The following is a 21,585-nucleotide window of genomic DNA, read 5'->3' as shown; positions in this document are numbered from 1 at the left end:
TTTATTCAGATTTATTTTTTGGCCACTCAGTCTGCTATTTGTAGTGAGAATCTCTTTTAAATTTTGTACAGAAGTGAAAAGTGTCAAATGAAAGAATGGGAGGGAGTATCTATATAGTATAATTAATATAATTTAACTACTCTCTTAGTCCAATTTTATCTGTCTTTTAAAGATTTAACGCTTGGATTAAGAGGTCTTTAAAGAGACCAAAACACACATTAAAAAAGTAGACATTTACAAAATTGCACGTCCAGGAACATGGGAATAACCAAAGATCTCCTGCAAAGATATGCTTGCAGTTATATATGTTAAAAAGCAAATGTGTTGTGAAACTCGTGAACTTTTCACTACTACTATTCAATTTTGGTATGAATAACATGTGATGTACAACTCAAAATTTACAATGTATTTGCCCATTAATGTTCATGGGAAATAGTCAGTCAAGACAAGATCAGCCTAGGATTGCATTATTGCCTCAATCATGCATCCACAACCCACTTAAGAATTCAGAACAAAACACATGACAAAAGGAAAAGGAGTTTAACTTCTTCAGTTTTTAGGAAGAGCAAATATGAGACTCCACAACCATCCAGAACACCAAAAGGGTACCATTCATCAACTGGCAGCCATTGCTACTTTAAAATAGAATTCAAATTCATGCTGGAGATCAATAGTTAAATACAAACCATTGAGCATAAATACAATTTTCCCATAACACATCTCTGGTTGGGTTTCTGAATTTATATGGTCATCGCATCGAACACCCCGGAAGAACAGCTCTCCATCAGAAAATTGCTTTCCCAAGCAAATATTTAAGGAGACTTCTGAGTCATCTACATGAAGGCCTGCAAAAATATTGTTCTTTAGATTTCATTTCAACAAAAGCACATAAGGCTAATGGGTTGGGAGAGGTAAACAGAAAGACAGGCAGCAAAGAAAATAAAGCTATAATATGAAGATTGTATTCTGGACAAAATATCTAAGCATCAAAGATAAGCAATAAAAGAAGGAAAGAGATCTAGTATGAAATTAAATCTATGAAGAGAAGTATCTAATTATCATGACTTGTGATGGATTAATGAGTATGGCAACAAGGGACAATTCTCTGTTGAAAAGTAAAAGAATATATACATTCAAATTCACAGTAGACAAGCCAAAATGACCGAAGTATGATTCACAAAGTGAACTTGAATTAACCAAGTCTCCACAATGGACATTGGACTAGTGAACTTCAGTTATTTTAGACCGAGGGTTTGGGAGCAAAAGGAGGGATGGGTCATTAAAGTTTTCATTTTTTTCTTAAAACAAGGGATGTTTGAAATTTTCATGATAAATTATCATGTTATTTCTTCCATTCTATAGAGAGTATATAATTCTAATGAAAATTTTATCCTTCAAACCTTTGACCCCCAAAACTATCCATCCCAAACACATCCTTAGGGGAAAGAAATGATATCCTACTACACAGAAATTAAACGACTAAAGGGGGATAAAAGGCATTGAGGCTAAAAAATATAAAAAAACTGAAAACAATATCTCTATATTTCAGACAATCAGAAAAATCTGATGCATTTTTATTTTCTTATCCTTTTGTTTTTGGTCAAATAAAAGAATCAAAATCTGCAAGATGACAGTTAAATGCATATACCATAAAGAGAATGATTAAATTAAATTAATATAAAACCATAAATAGATGCTTAAAACATTAAGCTCCATTTAGGTTCAAGAGATTTATTGCAGATTCCAGGCAATAGAAATCCACAAAATTTTTAACCTAAGTTTGATAAACCTACCGAGATCCACATCCCTATTGATTCCATATTTGACAACAAAACCATGATGAGAGTCCAGAGAGGATCCACCATGTTCGGGGAAGAAAACTGCAAAACAAGAAAAAAAAATCATATTGCAAAAGTGAGTGCACATCATTTTATTAGTTTCTTCATCTCAGTCCTAATTTTCTCCTCTATTCTCATCAAGAAAAGTGAAAAGAAAAACCTCAAGATATAGGAGATATGAAACCATTCATTAATCTGTCAAGCATGGTTTCCATGCCAAAATCATCAAGAACAGCACCAAATTGATTCATTGTATTAGGTGCATGATTCTGAATTTGATCTCGTGGACCCATCTTTCAAAATGCTCCACCTAAACAATCAGAATTTAATAAGAAAACATAAAACACTAACATAGAATGGAAAAAATTATATATGCATGAAAAGGAAAAGGAAAGGAAAGAAATGTGATACCTCAGATACCAACAATTCACAAACTGTAGTTGAAGCATTTCAAACGTATAAATTCCGCTAGATGGTTCGGCCATTATGCTTCCAAAACTTGCTTCGGTATTTTCTTTAATTGCTCTGAGAAATGATGGTGTGAAAAATTTCTCAGCATCCATGCTATATATCATCTTTTTTGGCTAACAGGTAATTTTTGAATTACCGGAAACTAAATAACATACAATGTGAAAAGTACTTGCAAACATATTAATCTGCTATTTTATTTTTATTCAGAGGATCGAGGTTTTTTATACTTCAAGTTACAACCCATTATTCATAATTAACTCCATTCTAGGATAAGATTTATATCTTGGAGTGATCAAATCAGTGGTTTTTATTTAGCTTCCAGAAAACAAATGATTAGTGCCATGGCTCAATTTGGCACTTCTGAAGAATGTCCTTTTCACACATGCTAGAGTAACAAATTGACTCTTAAACCTGACATATTTCTTGGCAGTTTGCGAGACACTTAAGGAAGGAAGTTCAAAAAGTGAGATAGAATTTCAGAGATTGCTCTAGGAAAGGCACCTAAGTGATACCAACATGACGAAAATTATGTTTCCTATAACAATTACAGACACAAATCCATACCGTCCAGAACAAGAGGCTTGAGAATATTCAGCTTCCATAAATGTTATATCAATATTTTTTTTATTAATGTTAATATTCTGTTTAGTTGTAGAATAGCTTTAATCAATTATTTAGAATATATATTTAAATTATTAATATCAATTATGATAATGTTTATTAAATTTATATAAGACCAATTGATAAATATATTATTATTATGTTTTAGTAATAATAGTTTGTGATGTGTTAAATTATTTCAGTAACTGACTTCTCATTAATTAAACAAATACGTTTTCTTTTCCTTGACTCATTAAACAGAAAGCAGTATATATTCTCTCAATCTTACTTTTCTACTTCAGGGAATAACAAAGTACTCTAGCAATTTAATGAAAGCTACACGTCTCACTTTAGTAAATTTTGCAATCATTAAATAATTTAACATACTGTATCCATTAACATGCACAGCAGATGTATTATTTTCAGAATAGACACGAAGCATAACTCTTAGAACAAAGAAGACAACTGATAACATACATGATTTGGAACCATGTCTTTGATAAGAAACCGACGGGTTAAACAGACATCACCATTGTCACTATACGCAACCACCCAGAAGTCAAAAGAATAAAAGCATCCAAATTGTTTTCTGTCAAGGGATATGAAACCAAAAAGAACACAAACTTTTATCAATTTCCAAACAGAAAAAAAGACCAAAATTTTCCCACAATTCACGCAGAATCTCCCCATTTCAAGCAACAATGCAGGGCAGAAAAAAACTACCACAAACAAACGAGGCTCGCTGATCAAGGGCAACATCAAAATTAAATTTTTATGCAAATAATGAAAAAAGGCAAGGCTACCAAACTCTAACATCCATCTGGGCATGACAATTTTAAAGATAATTAAGATCAAAGTGAAGTCAACAATTAAGAACCAAATTTTGATACGACCCACCCGAATGCGTTCACTCTCAGGCAAATAGCGCTGAAGAATGTTCCTTAAGTAGTTAACCTTAACATCACGAGAGAGGTTGAGCAAGTGAGGTGGCATATAATGCTCAAGACAACTGAACATAAGATGACTGAACTCCAATTGAAGGTCTTCATAGTTTTCGGGCTTATGGTCCCGTTTGGGGCTTGCAAGGAGCCTGTTGGAACCATCCCCAACAAAATCGCCATTCGAGGGTCGAGGTTGCTGTTGGGCACTGCGCTCCAAGGAACCGTTCTGGGACATGCTGTTTGTTTGTTTTGCAGAAGTGGGTTCTGCTAAAACAAAGGAAAAAGAAAAAAAAAAAAATAGTGAAAGGAGATGGATTGTTATGACTCGTGAGAGTTTTGAACAAAGTTTGAAGAACAGGGTGATATGTGGTTCAGTGTTGTTTCAATTCATGTCATTCTTATGGAAAAGGAAAATTATCATCCCATTCCAAATTATTTACAGGGAATCTAAAAGGGTTTATATGGTCATTTAATTCTTAATATAAAAAAATAATTATAACTTTACCTAACTAGTTTTATTTTTTCTTATCGAAATAAGGGATTCGATTTTAAATTCATTAAGATGATGTAAGTTTTAAAGATTTACTGATATATGATATGTCACATTTGTAATAAATTGTACGTCAATTCTACTCTAAGTGCAACTTTATTACTGCCATAAAAAAAATACAACTTTATTACCTGTACCTCAAAATTTTATTCATGTTTTTAGGGCTGTAAATGAATCCATCTAATCTAATATAAATTACAAAAAAATAAACAATTAATTAAAATTACAAATTTTGAAGTTTTTATTAAATTAAATCCAAAATCTATTTTTAAATTAATCCAATTCAATCTAAATTATATATATATATATATATATATACACACACAATTTTATTAGTAAAATTAACATATTACTTGTATTTGTATAATTATTTTTTATTATACACTTTGAGAAATATGATTTTAAAATTGAGATTTTGAATTCATTTTTTTCACAAAATGTCACAACATTATTTACATAAAATATATAATTTATTTAATTACATCAACATTACGTGAAAATGTAAAATAAAATATATAGAAAATATAAGTTAAAATAAGAAAAATTTAAAGAAAATCTCATATTTATTTAGATAAATAAAAATAATAAAACTATATTAAATAATAATTATTGTTATTAAAAAAATTATCCTAAAATATTTTCTTAATATTTATTTATTTATTTAATATTTTAATAGTTTGATTAATAAATATTAAAAACTTATGACTTCTTTTTATTGCTGTGTATTATAAATTTGTTAGACTTGGTTATTTTTTAATTGCTATCTATTTTAAAACTGAGTTTCATCCACAAATTAGGATATGAATTTTTAGCAGTTTTTAAAAAATTTACCAATCACTGGATTGAGCTGCAATTTTGTAAAAATAATTTAAGAAAATATAAAATTGAGCAAAAATTTAAAAATAATAACAATAATACAGGATTTGTAGTATATTTTTGTTTTGATTCTTTTAAGATCTAAGAATGTAAAAGAAAATCAAACACATTAAAAATTCTCTTAAATAAGATGAATCTGATCGCTTCAAAAATTATCAATTAATTACTATTACCACATTAATAAGAAGAGAATTAAATCTGAAATGAAAATTACTTTATTAATTAAAAATATTTATTAATTAAGAAAGTAATTAAAAGAATAGTCTTAAAAGGTTATATTGAAAATTTCAAAAAGATAAATTTATTATTGGTCGCCGTATGCTTTTAAATATTTTTTACAATTTTCAATATTTTAAAGATTATAATTAAATTCATGAATTTGTAAATCATTTTAATTAAGTCTTTTGTTAAATAAATGAACTATATTATTATTTTTTAATAACTCAGTTACTGCATTGATAATTTAGTAATTAAGTAAAATTTTAAATTATTCAAATATTTTTTATTAAATTCTTATACATGTTAACAAAAACATGGTTAGAATTTCAATAAACAAATTTTATAACTTTAAAAGTTAAAGTATATTTGGAAAAACATGTAATTCAGCAATCATTCGAATGATAATTTATAACATTAATTTAATTAATAACTTATAAAAATAAGAAAAAAATAGTTTTTTTTAACAAGTACATTAAAGATTTATAAAACAAATAAAAATTATTAGAATTATAATTTATTCTAATAAAAATTTCAAACATTTTATTAATTAAAAAATTATTTATTCAAAAACTTTTAAATCAATTTACTATTTTATAATCGTATTTAGAGTGAAAATTATAATTGGTAAATATATAAATTTAAGAACAATTTGGGACTAAATTTTAAGTTATCTTTATATTATTTTAAGTATCTTGTAATTGGAATGACTGAATCAACATCGTAAAGTATAAAATTGACAAAAATCGTAGTAGAACAATGAAACCAATATTAAATTGAATGTAAAAGGATTACAAAACAAAAAGCAAATTAAAAATGAATTAAATTGTAAGAAGTAAATTGTAGGAATGTAGACACACAACTCTCGCAATGAACAATAAAAATTGTGAATTTTCTAATAGTTGATGTTCTACTCAATGTAGACGTACAACTCTAGCAGTGAACAATAACAATTGTGAATCTCCTCGTAGCTTGTGTCTGGCTCAATGCAGAATTTTATTGTGTAAAAAATTTTAAGTACTAGTATCTGGTGCCAAAAAGCCTTTTATAATGTTAAATTTTGTATTCTTTATAGGCAGATGCATCTAAACTGTTTTTCTTTTGTGGGCCTCTTGATAACTATCTTTTGCACGTAGTTGTCTTTAACCGCCGTTGCCATTATTCATAACCACTCGTGATCGTGCCTTCTCCATAATCGTTGTTGCCTAAATTGGTTATTCGTGTCTCTAACCTTCAATTGGTGATAACCGTTAGTAACTGCTGCTTTTATAGTTGTTTCAAGCCTTATTGTTCTTTCAATATGTTTTTTCATCTTTTAAGTTTTACTCTGTCTTCTTAAACTTAAAATAATTCTCTTGTCAATTTCTTTTTCAATAAATTTTAAAGAAAATCTATGATTTTCTTTTTAGACTTAAAATGATTCTCTTGTTAATTTCTGTTTCAACAAATTTTTAATTAGATCTGTTTGGAGCTTTCTTTCTCTATTGATTCTAGATGTTTTTGACCTTGGAATCAAAATTTCTAAAGCTTCTCAAAATGTGATTTCCTTTTTGACAAAAAATAAGACTCTTTTTTAGATCCTTCAAAATTTCTCGACATGTGACCCTATCTTAACTAAATAAGGTGACTTGTTTTCAAAAAAATTGAGGCTTCTCTTAGTTTTCATGAAAATGTGTCAAAAAATATTCCTTAAAACTTAAGATCTTCTTTAGTTTTAGTTCAAAAGATATGTCAATGACATTGATCTTCAAAAATTTTTTCTTAAAAAAAGCGTAGTTCTTTTTCTTGCACGAAAGTATAATAACTTTTAAACCTTAAAAAAGATTTTCTTTCTTCAATTAAATCAATAAGAATAAATACATACTATTATGTTGATGACGATAAAAATATCTTTCTCGCAAACTTTAAAAAATCATAAATTTTTATTGCAAGATAAGATGTTGTGAAGCAGGTTTTATTCTGTGACATATTTATAAAAATAAATTTTTTATATACATATATGTTACATTATTTTTATTTAAAAATATTTAATATTTTTAAATAAAAAATTCTCAATTTAATTATTTTTACATTTTTTGTTAAAGTACTGGTAAACATCTTTGACATGTTTTTTTAAATAAATTTTATAATTTTTGTTAGTTTTAAAAAAATAAGAAATTTAATGTATTTTTAAATAATAAAAATAAAATTTAAAATTTTAATCTTTGATTAAAACTTATAAAGGATAAAGATTAGTGACTTCAACTTAAAAAAATCATAACATAAAAAGGAGTTTTTTTAAATATGAAATTAAAAAAAATACAGAAATATAATATTTTTGAAAAAATTACAAAAATATAGAAATAAACAATAGCTACTATTATTTACACTAGTACTGATATAACAACAAAAAATTAACAAGTTTTACATAAAATCCATGTCTACTGTTTATCTGAAGCAAAGTTTTCTTTCCCTCACACTGCACTCATCCCTGGCTCCATTTGTGTTGCAGGACAACGGTCTTGTTCCAATTGTAGAGCCTGAAATTCTTCTTGATGGAGACCACCCAATTGAGAGGACACTGGAAGTAGCTGAGAAGGTCGCAGATGTCTTCTTCTACCGAAAACAATGTCATTTTCTAGGGAATTTTGCTCAAACCTAGCATGGTTACGCCTGGAGCTGAACACAAGGAGAAGGCTTCTCCCGAAACCATTGCCAAATATACTCTAACCATGCGTAGAAGAAGAGTCCCTGCTGCTGTCCCACGAATCAGTTGCCACACTTTTTCTGTCCTCTTCATATAAATTGTTGTGATTATCAGATTTCCTGTGCAACATTTTCAGGACTACATGAACTCAGAATCCTTAAAAGATATATACACCACCTTTTGTATATATGCTATCATCTCAATTGTTTTCTTAATCTGAATGGATGCATGTTCATCGTGATGATGCTAATTTCAATTATTTTTCATTTAAGATTGCACTTGAGTTGAGTTAGAAGTTGAAATTTGGATCCCTTAAATTAAGCTGTTCACAATGTTCTGTTTTTATTCTCAGTTTTTGTCAGGTGTACAATCCGAAGTAGAAGCAACACTAAATCCCAATGCAATGAACCAAAGTCCCAATCCATGGCATGTTTCTTTCTCATATGCACCAGCTCTGCAGAACACCGTGCTTAAGACTTGGCAAGGACGCCCTGAGAATGTGGAAGCTGCTTGGAAGGCTCTTTTGGTCCGCGCTAAAGCAAACTCCTTGGCTCAACTTGGAAGATACTCTGCCGAGGGTGAAAGTGAAGAGGCGAAGAAGGGAATGTTTGTCAAGGGCTATACCTACTAGAAGTTTGTGTGAACCTTGTCTTTGGCCTTCAGTTGTTTTGTTTTGACTGTTTATCATTCCTTATTAGCAGTGAATTCTAAGGAGATTTAGATGTGTTTTATTTTATTTTATTTTTCAACTTCTAGCAGATGAGTTTGAATAAAGAGAGCTAGAACGAAGGCTTTTTTCTTAGTAAAGATAAGGTTGGGGATTAGTAAAGACCAACAAATGGGAAAGAAGAAAACAAAGTTGGAGCACACAACCATGCTAGGTACGTTACTCTTATTTCTTAAAGACGCAAACACACGGCATCAGACGTACTGAGAAAACAACAACACACGACTTTATTCTGATCATACCATCATACATGGTATAGGAGATTGATATATATAAAAAGGAGCAATGTAATATCTGTATACCAAAAATAGACATTAATAGTGGATGTCACTGAGAGAGATACACAGACCTTAATTCTTTTTAATTTCTTTCATAGAATATATTGTATCTCTCACTATGGTGTCCACTTTTTATATCCACTTTTGATGTACAAATAACATTGTTCTCAGATTTCGTCGTGACCATGATCAGCACCTGGATTGCTGGTCATCAAGCCCACGACTGGATTGCGGTGATGATCATGGTCATCAAGCCCACGATTATTGCGAGGCAATATGCTACGAAGAGAAGGCCAATTGGGAAGCATTGGCTGCACACCACCAATGATGTAGTCATTAGTAGTTCCTGGAGCAAAATTGATAAGTGCATATTGTGTTCCTTTGAAAATGTAAGCTTCATCAGTCCTGTGAGAAGCGAAAGCAGCTTGAATTCCACTTGCAAATATCGTGCCTCTCAAACTATAGAACCCTTCAGTGATTTTCCGGATTGCAATGAGATTCTTTGTATTATAGTTTATAAGAGCATATTGGTCTCCTTTGAATAAGTAAGCTTCATAGCTCCTAGATGACCTGAAGGCAGCATCTATGCCATTCTCAAACACTGTATCCTTGAAGAAGGGAAACATGGCGGCAATTGTCATGGGACCAGAGAGTTTTTTGTCATCAGTAGTTCCTGGAGCATAGTCTATTAAGGCACAAAGGTTGCTAGAGAAGATGACGGCTTGGTTCCCGTCAGTGTTGAAAGCACAATCTATTCCATATTCACCAAATGCTGTGGCAGTAAGAGACGGATACCCATCACAAATTAGAAGCGGCCCATTTACAATCTTGTCATCCGTTGTTCCAGGAGCATAATTCAACAATGCATACTCATTTCTCATGAATATGTATGCTTCATTTTTCCTAGATGAACGGAATGCAGCATTTATATAGCCCTGATCATTTGCTACCTTATCCGCATACCAATTCATAGGATCGTCATAGCCTAAGACTTGTCTTTTCTCTCTTTGCTCATCTAATTCTAACAATGCTTGAGTTTGTGGTCTGAAGATTACAATGGTCAAGGGCCTGCTGCGATTACCATCTTCATCCCTATAATCAAATACTGGCCTTTGGATGTTGAGCAATCTGGATGGATGTGATTGTGGGTTAAAATACCCATTTATTATTATTCTGTTGTCCGCTCTTCTCCATCTTCGATGCCTGCACGGTAAAAGACGATCAATGAAAATAAATAATATATACTCACTGAAAGTAATCATAACATATATAGGATGCTTTGTTGGGTCGGGGAAGCCCAGCTGAGATGACCGTACTAAGTGAGAAAAGCAAATAATTGGGTTGGATACCACATCATGACTCAAAATCTTAAAACAGTGGATCTCTAACTCTCCCATCTTATACAGTAAGTATTCACTTAGCCAATTTTCAATGGATGTGGAACTTCAATTTTTCAGAGTTCACACGCACACACATGTATCCTTTCATAAATTCTTTTAAAACTAAAATAATGGGACAAAAGAAAAAAGGCAAAGGTAATCAATGTCTTAAAATCTTAAAAAAAAATGTATAATACTTATTTTTTTGGTATATAAAGAGAATTGTAGCAATATTTAGTATAAAAATTTAGAATTATTCATTAATTAGAGTAATGTTATACTCCGTATTCTTACAATTAAATTGAGCACCAAACAAATGTGCATAATCGATGTAATGGAATTCTAAAAGCTGGCCACAATGTACTTAATAGTAAATTTGATGATTCGTCCATCTAAGTTTAAGCGTCTTTTAAGATTTTGATATTTGGACTAAGAAATCATTAAAAGTATACAAATATACATAAGAAAATAATTGGTATTGACAAAAATAGCTCCTCTTTAACTAGAAAATTGTGCAATATATTATTAGTATATGAGAAAATTCATATAAAGATAAATATGAAAAAACTAATTAATATATCATAAAAAATATAAAGTGACAAATAAAATTAAATAAACTCTTAAATTAAAAGACACTAAAATTAAAATGGGGGAGATATTTATATTTATAGGAGAATTGAAGACGAGCTTCTAAAATTCCTCAACATACTTGAACGATGGAGAATATGGATGATGATACTAACCCGGTTGCAGCGTCACGCGTGCCTATAAATAACTGAGCAGAGCGAATGTATTGGCGTGCAATGCCAGCAACAAAGGAAATTTCATCTTGACCAGGAAATTGATATTTTTCACCAATTGTCGCAGCTATCCAAATGCCCCCAGGAGCATAGATCTCATACCTATAAACCCTAGCCTCCTGCTCATTCGGGTCCAGTGGTGGGCGATAGCTACTGTCAAGAGTTGTGCCAACGAAGGCATGCCTTTGGGTTCTCCCTTCTTGGGCTGGCCTGCCACCATTGTGAACGTAGTCCTCCACATTGTAGTAAGTGCTATCAGGAACCCCTTCTTGGGGCCTTGCTCGGAACCCATTCTCAAATATCTGCTGGTAAGGTTCCCTGGCCCAACGGAACACGTGGCGGGTCACATCCTCCTCTCTGTCACTGCTCCTGTATGAGTGATAATGGATCCAGAAAATTTAAGATAGGTGGATAATAATAATATAAGAATATAATAACAAATTCTCGTAATTTAGTTTAGGTTTAATTATTATATAAGCTTTTATTCGTTGTATTAAGTTTTTAATGAATTTTTATGGTTTAAAAGTTTTTGATTGTGTATCTATATTTTAGAAAAATCTTGAATCAGTTCTACGGATCCATTTACCATTTCAAAACAAGTCAAACTTAATTAGTAAAATAAGGCGAACAGTTTCATGCCTGTAATGGATTTCTGGCACGGCTACCAAAGGTGGTCTAACTTCGTAGCAACTGTAGCGGTTAACAGTTTCCATCAAAGACTTAGCTCTACGTTCGTCATCAGCGTTTATAGGCTGTGGAAAGTTAGCAGCACACCCTCTCCAAGGTGAATCAACTGGGAATGACATGTTTCTTAACCACGAAGAAATATAATGGCTATATGCAAATAAGAGTAATTATCTCCAGCAGATACATGGATGAAGAACCCCGAGAGTATGCATATATAGGTATGATTGAGTGATTAAAATAAAATTTGAAAAATCAGATACCAAATTGACTCGTGTTAAATGAAAAGCTCAATGACGTTAGTAGTTAGAAAGACTTAAAAATTATCCAAATCAATAACGTTCTCTATTTTTAAACTCCAAATCATATTCCTGGCTTTTTTACACAAATAAAATTAAAAAAAATTATTATTCCCTACATATCCTAAAAAAAAATTACATAAATGTCCTAAAAATAAATAAAAAATTATCATTTGATGATGAAAAATTTTTAAAATTAAGTGTAAAAATTAGAGTGAGATGATAACATTCATTAGCAATTGTTTTACACTTCTTTTTTTAAACCTTACAACAAATTTTGATACAATGCACAATGTGCTACACACAATATGCATGATATAATAAAAAAATGTTACTCATTTCTTGTAGCTTTTAGAGGTAAGTCCTTGGAGATACCCAGCTGGGAGCAAAGAATGTTGAAGTGGACAAAGCCACTTTGGAAACAGATAAGCTAAAAATGTGAAGTAGAGGGATCCCATCCGACGGATGAGATGCTTCCTCCCTCAATTAACTACCACTATCCGGTCTTCCCTTTTAATCTAAATTAGGGTTCCACAGTTTTTTTTTTCTGCATATTTTATTTAAGAGGAAAGGTCTATCCTTATAATTAAGCCAAGAAAGAGCCTTTATTGTGTTTAATACAAGAACAGTTAATTCAATTTAAAAAAAATAATTGGATTAATTGTTCTTTTTATGTCATCAATAGTATCTATTACTGCTATTATTGTTACTTGTTCCATTCTTTAAAGTCGAATTCCATTCTTTAAAAGAAAAAAAAAGAGGGAGTTCGAACAAAAAAATATCTTCGACAACCACAATAAAGTATATTTTTTGCTGGAGCACTTGCTTTCGTGATGAATCTTTGAGCTTTTACTATCTTTTTCTTTATTCTGATGAATAAGCTGCTCCCTCTCTGGTTAAATATCACTAGCCGGTCTTTTCTTTTAATTGATAGCTTCAGCTAGAGCACTTGTCTTTGTGATAAATCCCTTGAGCTTTTACTATCTTTTTCCTTTTTCTAACGCATGAGCTGCTCTCTCCCCCGATTAACTATCACCAGTCTTCTCTTTTAATTGGTAGCTTACTCTTTCCTGTCTTACTCTTGTTAAGCTCCAGCCCAATCCCTATCAATCAAATTAGCTCTAGAAGTTACAAGGAATGAGTGACATCCCTTCAGCATATCATGCATATTGTGTGCAACACATTGTGTAATTGTATTAAAATTTGTTGTAAGATTTAATAACAGAGTTGCAAAGCCATTGTTAATGAATGTTATCATCTCACTCTAATTTTACACTTAATTTCAAAAAAAATTTATCATCAAATGACAAATTTTTATTTATTTATAATAGACTCTTTTCTAATCAACTTTAATTATGTATTACAAAGTTAATTATAATCGACTTCTTTCTAAGACATATTCATGTGTGAGTGAAAGTTAATTTAAATTGACTCATGTGTAAACAAAATTTGAAATCAAAATGAAATTTGAATTAAATTAATTTTTATATTTAAAAATAAAATAGAAATCAATTTAAATAGATTTTTATGTAAAAAAATTTTAAAAATAAAATAAAAAACTATTTAAATCGACTTCTGTTATAGATACTTTAAGAACATTTATGTAATTTTTTTAAAAAAATATTTAAGAAATAATAGTTTTTTTAATTTTATTTATGTAAAAAAGTCCGTATTCCTTAACAAAGACTAAAAAATAATCTAATTATATACAAAGTTAAAAAAGTTGCTCGAAAAGACAGCTAGCGTGCATGATGCATGCACCAGGAAATTTATTCATTAGCCGCCTCATTAGCATTATTTTCATGCGTTGACAAATTTTCCTTTCACGTGTATTTTGCAATTATTTCTTTCATATGTATTTTGCAATTATTTCCATGCGTTGACAAATTTTTCTTTCACATGTATTTGGCTAGCTCTTCAAGGTTAAGATACTTCATGAAGAATTTCTGAGGCTGAGAGTTAATTTGACGTTATGTTTTCTCTATTGGTAAGGTTAGGGATATCCCTATGTATTGCTATTGCTGTCCAATTCAGTGGTTATCAATGAAATCAATATCTTTGATAAAAAATAAAACAAAAATATATCATTTTCATATTCTGCACATATTAAATTGATCCGATTCCTAGATGTTGCAGGGTTAGTACCGTGCCGGTGACAACCGCTATGAAGAATTGCACGTCCAGGAACATGGAAATAACCAAAGATCTCGTGCAAAGATATGCTTGCAGTTAGATATGTTAAAAAGTAAATGTGTTGTGAAACTCGTGTACTTTTCACTACTACTATTCAATTTTGGTATGAATAACGTGATGTACAACTCAAAAGTTACAATGTATTTGTCCATTAATGTACTTGGGAAATAGATAGTAAGTCAAGACAAGATCAGTCTAGGATTGCATTATTGCCTCAATCGTGCATCCACAACCCACATAAGAATTCAGAACAAAACACATGACAAGATGAAACGGAGTTTAATTTCTTCAGTTTTTAGGAAGAGAAAATATGAGACTCCACAACCATCCAGAACACCAAAAGGGTACCATTCATCAACTGGCAGCCATTGCTACTTTAAAATAGAATTCAAATTCATGCTGGAGATCAATGCAGTTAAATACAAACCATTGAGCATAAATACAATTTTCCCATAACACATCTCTGGTTGGGTTTCTGAATTTATATGTTCATCGCATCGAACACCCCGGAATAACAGCTCCCCACCAGAAAATTGCTTTCCCAAGCAAATATTTAAGGAGACTTCTGAGTCATCTACATGAAGGCCTGCAAAAATATTGTTCTTTTTAGATTTCAACAAAAGCACATAAAGCTAATGGGTTGGGAGGGAGGTAAACAGAAAGACAGGCAGCAAAGAAAATAAAGCTACAATACGAAGATTGTATTCTGGACAAAATATGTAAGCATCAAAGATAAGCAATAAAAGAAGGAAAGAGATCTAGTATGGAATTGAATCCATGAAGAGAAGTATCTAATTATCATGACTTGTGATGGATTAATGAGTATGGCAACAAGAGACAATTTTCTGTTGAAAAGTAAAAGAATAGATACATTCAAATTTCACAGTAGACAAGCCAAAATGACCGAAGTATGATTGACAAAGTGAACTTGAATTAACCAAGTTTCCACAATGGACTAGTGAAACTTCAGTTATTTTAGACCGAGGGTTTGGGAGCAAAAGGAGAGATGGGACAATAAAGTTTTCATTTTTTTTTTAAATAAGGGATGTTTGAAATTTTCATGATAAATTATCATGTTATTTCTTCCATTCTAAAAAATATCGCAAATTAGAGAGTATATACTTCTAATGAAAATTTTATCCTCCAAACCTTTTACCCCCAAAACTATCCATCCCAAATACATCGTAAGAGGAAAGATATGATATCCTACAACACAGAAATTAAACGACTAAAGGGGGATAAAAGGCATCGAGGCTAAAAAATATAACAAAGCTGAAAACAATATCTCTATATTTCAGACAATCAGAAAACTCTGATGCATTTTTATTTTCTAATCCTTTTGTTTTTGGTCAAATAAAAGAATCAAAATCTGCAAGATGACAGTTAAATGCATATACCATAAAGAGAATGATTAAATTAAATTAATATAAAACCATAAATAGATGCTTAAAAGTTAAAACATTAAGCTCCCTTTAGGTTCAAAAGATTTATTGCAGATTCCAGGCAATAGAAAATCCACAAAATTTTTAACCTAAGTTTGATAAACCTACAGAAATCCACATCCCTGTTGATTCCATATTCGACAACAAAACCATGATGAGAGTCCAGAGAGGATCCACCATGTTCGGGGAAGAAAACTGCAAAACAAGAAAAAAAAATCATATTGCAAAAGTGAGTGCACATCATTTTATTAGCTGCTTCATCTCAGTCCTAATTTTCTCCTCTATTCTCATCAAGAAAATGAAAAGAAAAACCTCGAGATATAGGAGATATGAAACCATTCATCAATCTGTCAAGCATGGTTTCCATGCCAAAATCATAAAGAACAGCACCAAATTGATTCATTGTATTAGGTCGCATGATTCTGAATTTGATCTCGTGGACCCATCTTTCAAAATGCTCCACCTAAACAGTCAGAACTTGATAAGAAAACATAAAACACTAACATAGAATGGAAAAAATTATATATGCATGAAAGGGAAAAGTAAGGGAAAGAAATGTGATACCTCAGATACCAACAATTCACAAAACTGTAGTTGAAGCATTTCAAACGTATAAATTCCTCTAGATGGTTCGGCCATTATGCTTCCAAAACTTGCTTCGGTATTTTCTTTAATTGCTCTGAGAAATGATGGTGTGAAAAATTTCTCAGCATCCATGCTATATATCATCTTTTTTGGCTAACAAGTAATTTTTGAATTACCGGAAACTAAATAACATATGATATGAAAAGTACTTGCAAACATATTAATCTGCTATTTTATTTTTATTCAGAGGATCGAGGTTTTTTATACTTCAAGTTACTACCCATTATTCATAATTAACTCCATTCTAGGATAAGATTTATATCTTGGAGTGATCAAATAGTGATTTTTATCTAGCTTCCAGAAAACAAATGATTAGTGCCATGGCTCAATTTGGCACTTCTGAAGAATGCCCTTTCCACACATGCTAGAGTAACAAATTGACTCTTAAACCTGACATATTTCTTGGCAGTTTGCGAGACACTTAAGCGAGACACTTAAGGAAGTAAGTTCAAAAAGTGAGATAGAATTTCAGAGATTGCTCTAGGAAAGGCACCTAAGTGATACCAACATGACGAAAATTATATTTCCTACAACAATTACAGACACAAATCCATACCATCCAGAACAAGAGGCTTGAGAATATTCAGCTTCCATAAATGTTATATCAATATTTTTTTTATTAATGTTAATATTCTGTTTAGTTGTAGAATAGCTTTAATCAATTATTTAGAATATATATTTAAATTATTAATATCAATTATGATAATGTTTATTAAATTTATATAAGACCAATTGATAAATATATTATTATTATGTTTTAGTAATAATAGTTTGTGATGTGTTAAATTATTTCAGTAACTGACTTCTCATTAATTAAACAAATACGTTTTCTTTTCCTTGACTAATTAAACCTCATTAAACAGAAAGCAGTATATATTCTCTCAATCTTACTTTTCTACTTCAGGGAATAACAAAGTACTCTAGCAATTTAATGAAAGCTACACGTCTCACTTTAGTAAATTTTGCAATCATTAAATAATTTAACATACTGTATCCATTAACATGCACAGCAGATGTATTATTTTCAGAATAGACACGAAGCATAACTCTTAGAACAAAGAAGACAACTGATAACATACATGATTTGGAACCATGTCTTTGATAAGAAACCGACGGGTTAAACAGACATCACCATTGTCACTATACGCAACCACCCAGAAGTCAAAAGAATAAAAGCATCTAAATTGTTTTCTGTCAAGGGATATGAAACCAAAAAGAACACAACCTTTTATCAATTTCCAAACAGAAAAAAAGACCAAAATTTTCCCACAATTCACGCCAAGCAACAATGCAGGGCAGAACAAAACTACCACAAACAAACGAGGCTCGCTGATCAAGGGCAACATCAAAATCAAATTTTTATGCAAATAATGAAAAAAGGCAAGGATTCCCAACATCCATCTGGGCATGACAATTTTAAAGATAATTAAGATCAAAGTGAAGTCAACAATTAAGAACATGTTATGACTCTTGAGAGCTTTGAACAAAGTTTGAAACTCTGAAGAACATAGTGGAATTGAGGTTCAGGGTGATATGTGGTTCAGTGTTGTTTCAATTCATGTCATTCTTATGGAAAAAGAAAATTATCATCCCACTTCAATTTTATTTGCAGGCAATCTAAAAGGGTTTATAAGGTCATTTAATAACTATAAGTTTCTTAATATAAAAAAATAACTATAAGTTTACCTAACAAGTTTCGTTTTTTCTTATCGAAATAAGGGATTCGATTTTAAATTCATTAAGATAATGTAAGTTTTAAAGATTTACTGATGTGTGATAAGTCACATTTGTACTCTAAGTGCAACTTTATTACTGCCATAAAAAATACTTTATTACCTGTACCTCCATATTTTATTCATATGTTTTTATGGTTGTTTATGAATCAATCTAATCAAATATAAATTACAAAAATTAAATAATTAATTAAAATCACAAATTTTTAAGTTTTTATTAAACTAAATCAAAATTCTATTTTTAGATTAATTCAATTCAATCTTAATTATATATATATAACAATTTTATTAATAAAATTAACATATTACTCGTATAATTATTTTTTATTATACACTTTGCAATTCATTTTTTTACACAATGTCATAACTTGATTACATAAATATATATATATATATATATATATATATATATATATATTATTTAATTACATCAACATTACGTGTAGATGTAAAATAAAAATATAGAAAATATAAGTTAAAATAAGAAAAAAAATTAAAGAAAATCTCATATTTATTTAGATAAATAAAAATAAAAATAAAAAATAAAAAATTAAATAATATTCATTGTTATCATAAAAAATTCAAAAAAATATTTTTATCTTAACATATTTTCCTAATATTATTTATTTATTAAATATTTTAATAGTTTGATTAATAAATATTAAAAAATAATTCCTTTTTTTTTATTGCGGTAGTGTCTATTGAAATTTTTATTAAAAAAATCTCCTATTTTTCCTTTTTCTGACTAAATTGAGAACTTTACTTTATATTTTTCTCTCTCTTTTTCTACTCCATACGTATTAAAAAAAAACACACACCAGTATATCATAAATTTGTTATACTTGGTTATTTTTTAAATGCTATCTCTTTTAAATGAGTTTCATTCATAAATTAGAATGTAAATTTCTAACAATTCTTTAAAAAACTATCAATTAGTGGATTGAGCTGTAATTTTGAAAAACATAATTTAAGAAAACAAAAAATGAGTAAAAATTTAAAAATAATAGCAATAATACAAGACCTGAAGTATATTCTTGTTTTGATTCCTTTAACAGCTAAGAATGTAAAAGAAAATCAAACACATTAAAAATTCTTTTAAATAAATGAATCTCATCTCTTCAACAATTATCAATTAATTACTATTACCACATTAATAAAAAGAGAATTATATTTAAAATGAAAATTATTTTACTAATTAAAAGATTTATTAATTAGGAAAGTAATTAAAAGAATAATCTTAAAAAGTTATATTGAAAATTTTAAAAAGATAAATTCATTATTGGTAACTGATATGATTTTACAAAAAATCATTCTGTAAGCCTTTAAAAACATTTTTACAATTTTAAATATTTTAAAGTTTATAATTAAATTCATGAATTTGTAAATCATTTTAATTAGGTCTTTTGTTAAATAAATGAACTATATTATTATTTTTCAAATAACTCAGTCACTACGTTGTTAATTTAGTAAATAAGTAAAATTTTAAATTATTCAAACAATTTTTATTAAATTCTTATACATATTAACAAAAACATGGTTAGAATTTCAATAAACAAAATTTATAACTTTAAGAGTTTAAAGTATGCCCGGATAAACAGGTAATTCAACAATTATTCAAATGATAATTTATAACATTATTTTAATTAATAACTTCTTAAAATAAGTAAAAAAAAATAGTTTTTTTTAACAAGATACGTTAAGAATTTCTAAAACAAATAAAAATTATTTGAACTATAATTTATTCTAATAAAAAATTCAAACATTTTTCTAAAAAAATTATTTATTCAAAAACTTATAAACAAATTTAATATTTTATAATTGTGTTTATGATGAAAATTGTAATTAGTAAACAAATAAATTTAAAAATAATTTAAAACTAAATTTCTCTTTAAATTCTTTTAAGTATGTTGTAATTAAAATGACTGAATCAATGTCATACAACATAAAATTGACCAGAAATAATAGAATTGTTCCCATTAAGGATACAATAATTTTCAATTATCTCTTCTTTTGTCCTACGTCGTGATGTTCTTGTAGGTATGTCAGATCTTTCTTTATATGACATGGGAAAGGTACCTGTAAAAGGCACTCCGATGATAAAGTCAAGTGTTGATTTAGGTAATAAATGTTATTTACTATTCAAAAATTAACCTTTTTTATCTGTACATCTTCCTTTTCTTTTATAGGTAATATATTGGGCTAATAAACTTTATGACTGAGCCTGATTTTAGCTAACTAAAATAGATAATGAATTATTATCTATTTTAATCTTTTTAATCATTCGTCGTTATTTATTTTAATATGATTGGAGGGGTGTTTGTCCTATAGGCTGAAGAGGTATTCAGATTCCTTTTTTTGTCATAATGACCGAGTAGTGTCTTATCTAGTACAAAACAATGAAACCAATATTGAACTAAATGTAAAGGGATTACAAAATGAAAAGCAAATTGAAAATGAATTAAATTGCAAGAACGTAGACATATGACTCTCACAGTGAATAATAACAACCGTGTGAATCTCATGGTAGTTGGTGTCTGACTTAGTGTAGAATTCCAGTGTGTAAATTTTTTTTTATGCTAATGTCTCTTGTGCCAAAAAGTTATTTACAATGTAAAGCTAGGTATTATTTATAAGCAGATGTGTCTCAACTATTATTTTTTTATGGGTCTCTTAATAATTGTCTTCTCCGCGTTTTGCATATACTTGTCTTTAACTGTTGTTGTCCATCATCCATGATCACTTGTAATCGTGCCTTTTTTATAAATGTTGTTGTTCATAATTAGTTCTTTGTGTCTCTGACCTTCAATTAGTGGTAACTATTAGTAACTGTTACTTTGTTAGTTGCTTTAAGTCTCATAGTTTTTTTGATATGTTTGTTTATCTTTAAAGTTTTATCTTTTTGGACTTAAAATAATTTCTTTGTAAATTTTTTTGACAAGTTTTAAGAAAAATATATGAGTTCCACGCTAGCTATCTTTTGGACTTAGGATGATTATTTTTTTAATTATTGTTTACACAAGTTTTCAATCAAATCTATCAGGAACTTCTAATTTTGGATATTTTTTTAGCTTAGACTCAAAATTTCTAAAATTTCTCTTCTTCTTCGACAAAAAATAGAACTTTTCTTAAAACTTTTAAAAATCTCTCAAAATGTAACCCTATTTTAACTTAATAGGGTGACTTACTTTTTGACAAAATTGAGGCTATTTTAACTTAATAGAGCGACT

General features: G+C 29.4%; 2 protein-coding genes and 2 pseudogenes across 2 annotated transcripts; 1 reads left to right on the top strand and 3 right to left on the bottom strand.

Annotated features, from left to right (window-relative positions):
- Positions 1–615: 615 nt before the first annotated feature.
- LOC113871885 lies at positions 616–4,085 on the bottom strand (annotated as a pseudogene).
- A 3,823-nt stretch (positions 4,086–7,908) lies between these two features.
- LOC113871884 lies at positions 7,909–8,933 on the top strand (annotated as a pseudogene).
- A 417-nt stretch (positions 8,934–9,350) lies between these two features.
- On the bottom strand, positions 9,351–12,168 carry LOC113871883. The gene is made up of 3 exons (XM_027508976.1): positions 12,002–12,168; positions 11,306–11,731; positions 9,351–10,386 (listed from the first exon to the last, which is right to left on the bottom strand). Exons 1-3 carry the CDS (start codon positions 12,166–12,168, stop codon positions 9,351–9,353), a joined length of 1,629 nt encoding a protein of 542 aa, XP_027364777.1.
- Positions 12,169–14,350: 2,182 nt separating this feature from the next.
- Positions 14,351–16,709, bottom strand: LOC113871882 (uncharacterized PKHD-type hydroxylase At1g22950-like). Its single transcript, XM_027508975.1, has 5 exons — positions 16,545–16,709; positions 16,293–16,443; positions 16,089–16,175; positions 15,000–15,124; positions 14,351–14,554 (listed from the first exon to the last, which is right to left on the bottom strand). Exons 1-5 carry the CDS (start codon positions 16,707–16,709, stop codon positions 14,351–14,353), a joined length of 732 nt encoding a protein of 243 aa, XP_027364776.1.
- Between the last annotated feature and the right edge of the window lie 4,876 nt (positions 16,710–21,585).

This window comes from Abrus precatorius, unplaced genomic scaffold (assembly GCF_003935025.1).
Source record: "Abrus precatorius isolate BTA unplaced genomic scaffold, Abrus_2018 Scaffold7, whole genome shotgun sequence".
In the NCBI taxonomy this organism is placed as follows: domain Eukaryota; kingdom Viridiplantae; phylum Streptophyta; class Magnoliopsida; order Fabales; family Fabaceae; genus Abrus; species Abrus precatorius.
The sequence above is the reverse complement of the archived record's forward strand: the minus strand, read 5'-3'. Positions and strand labels throughout refer to the sequence as shown.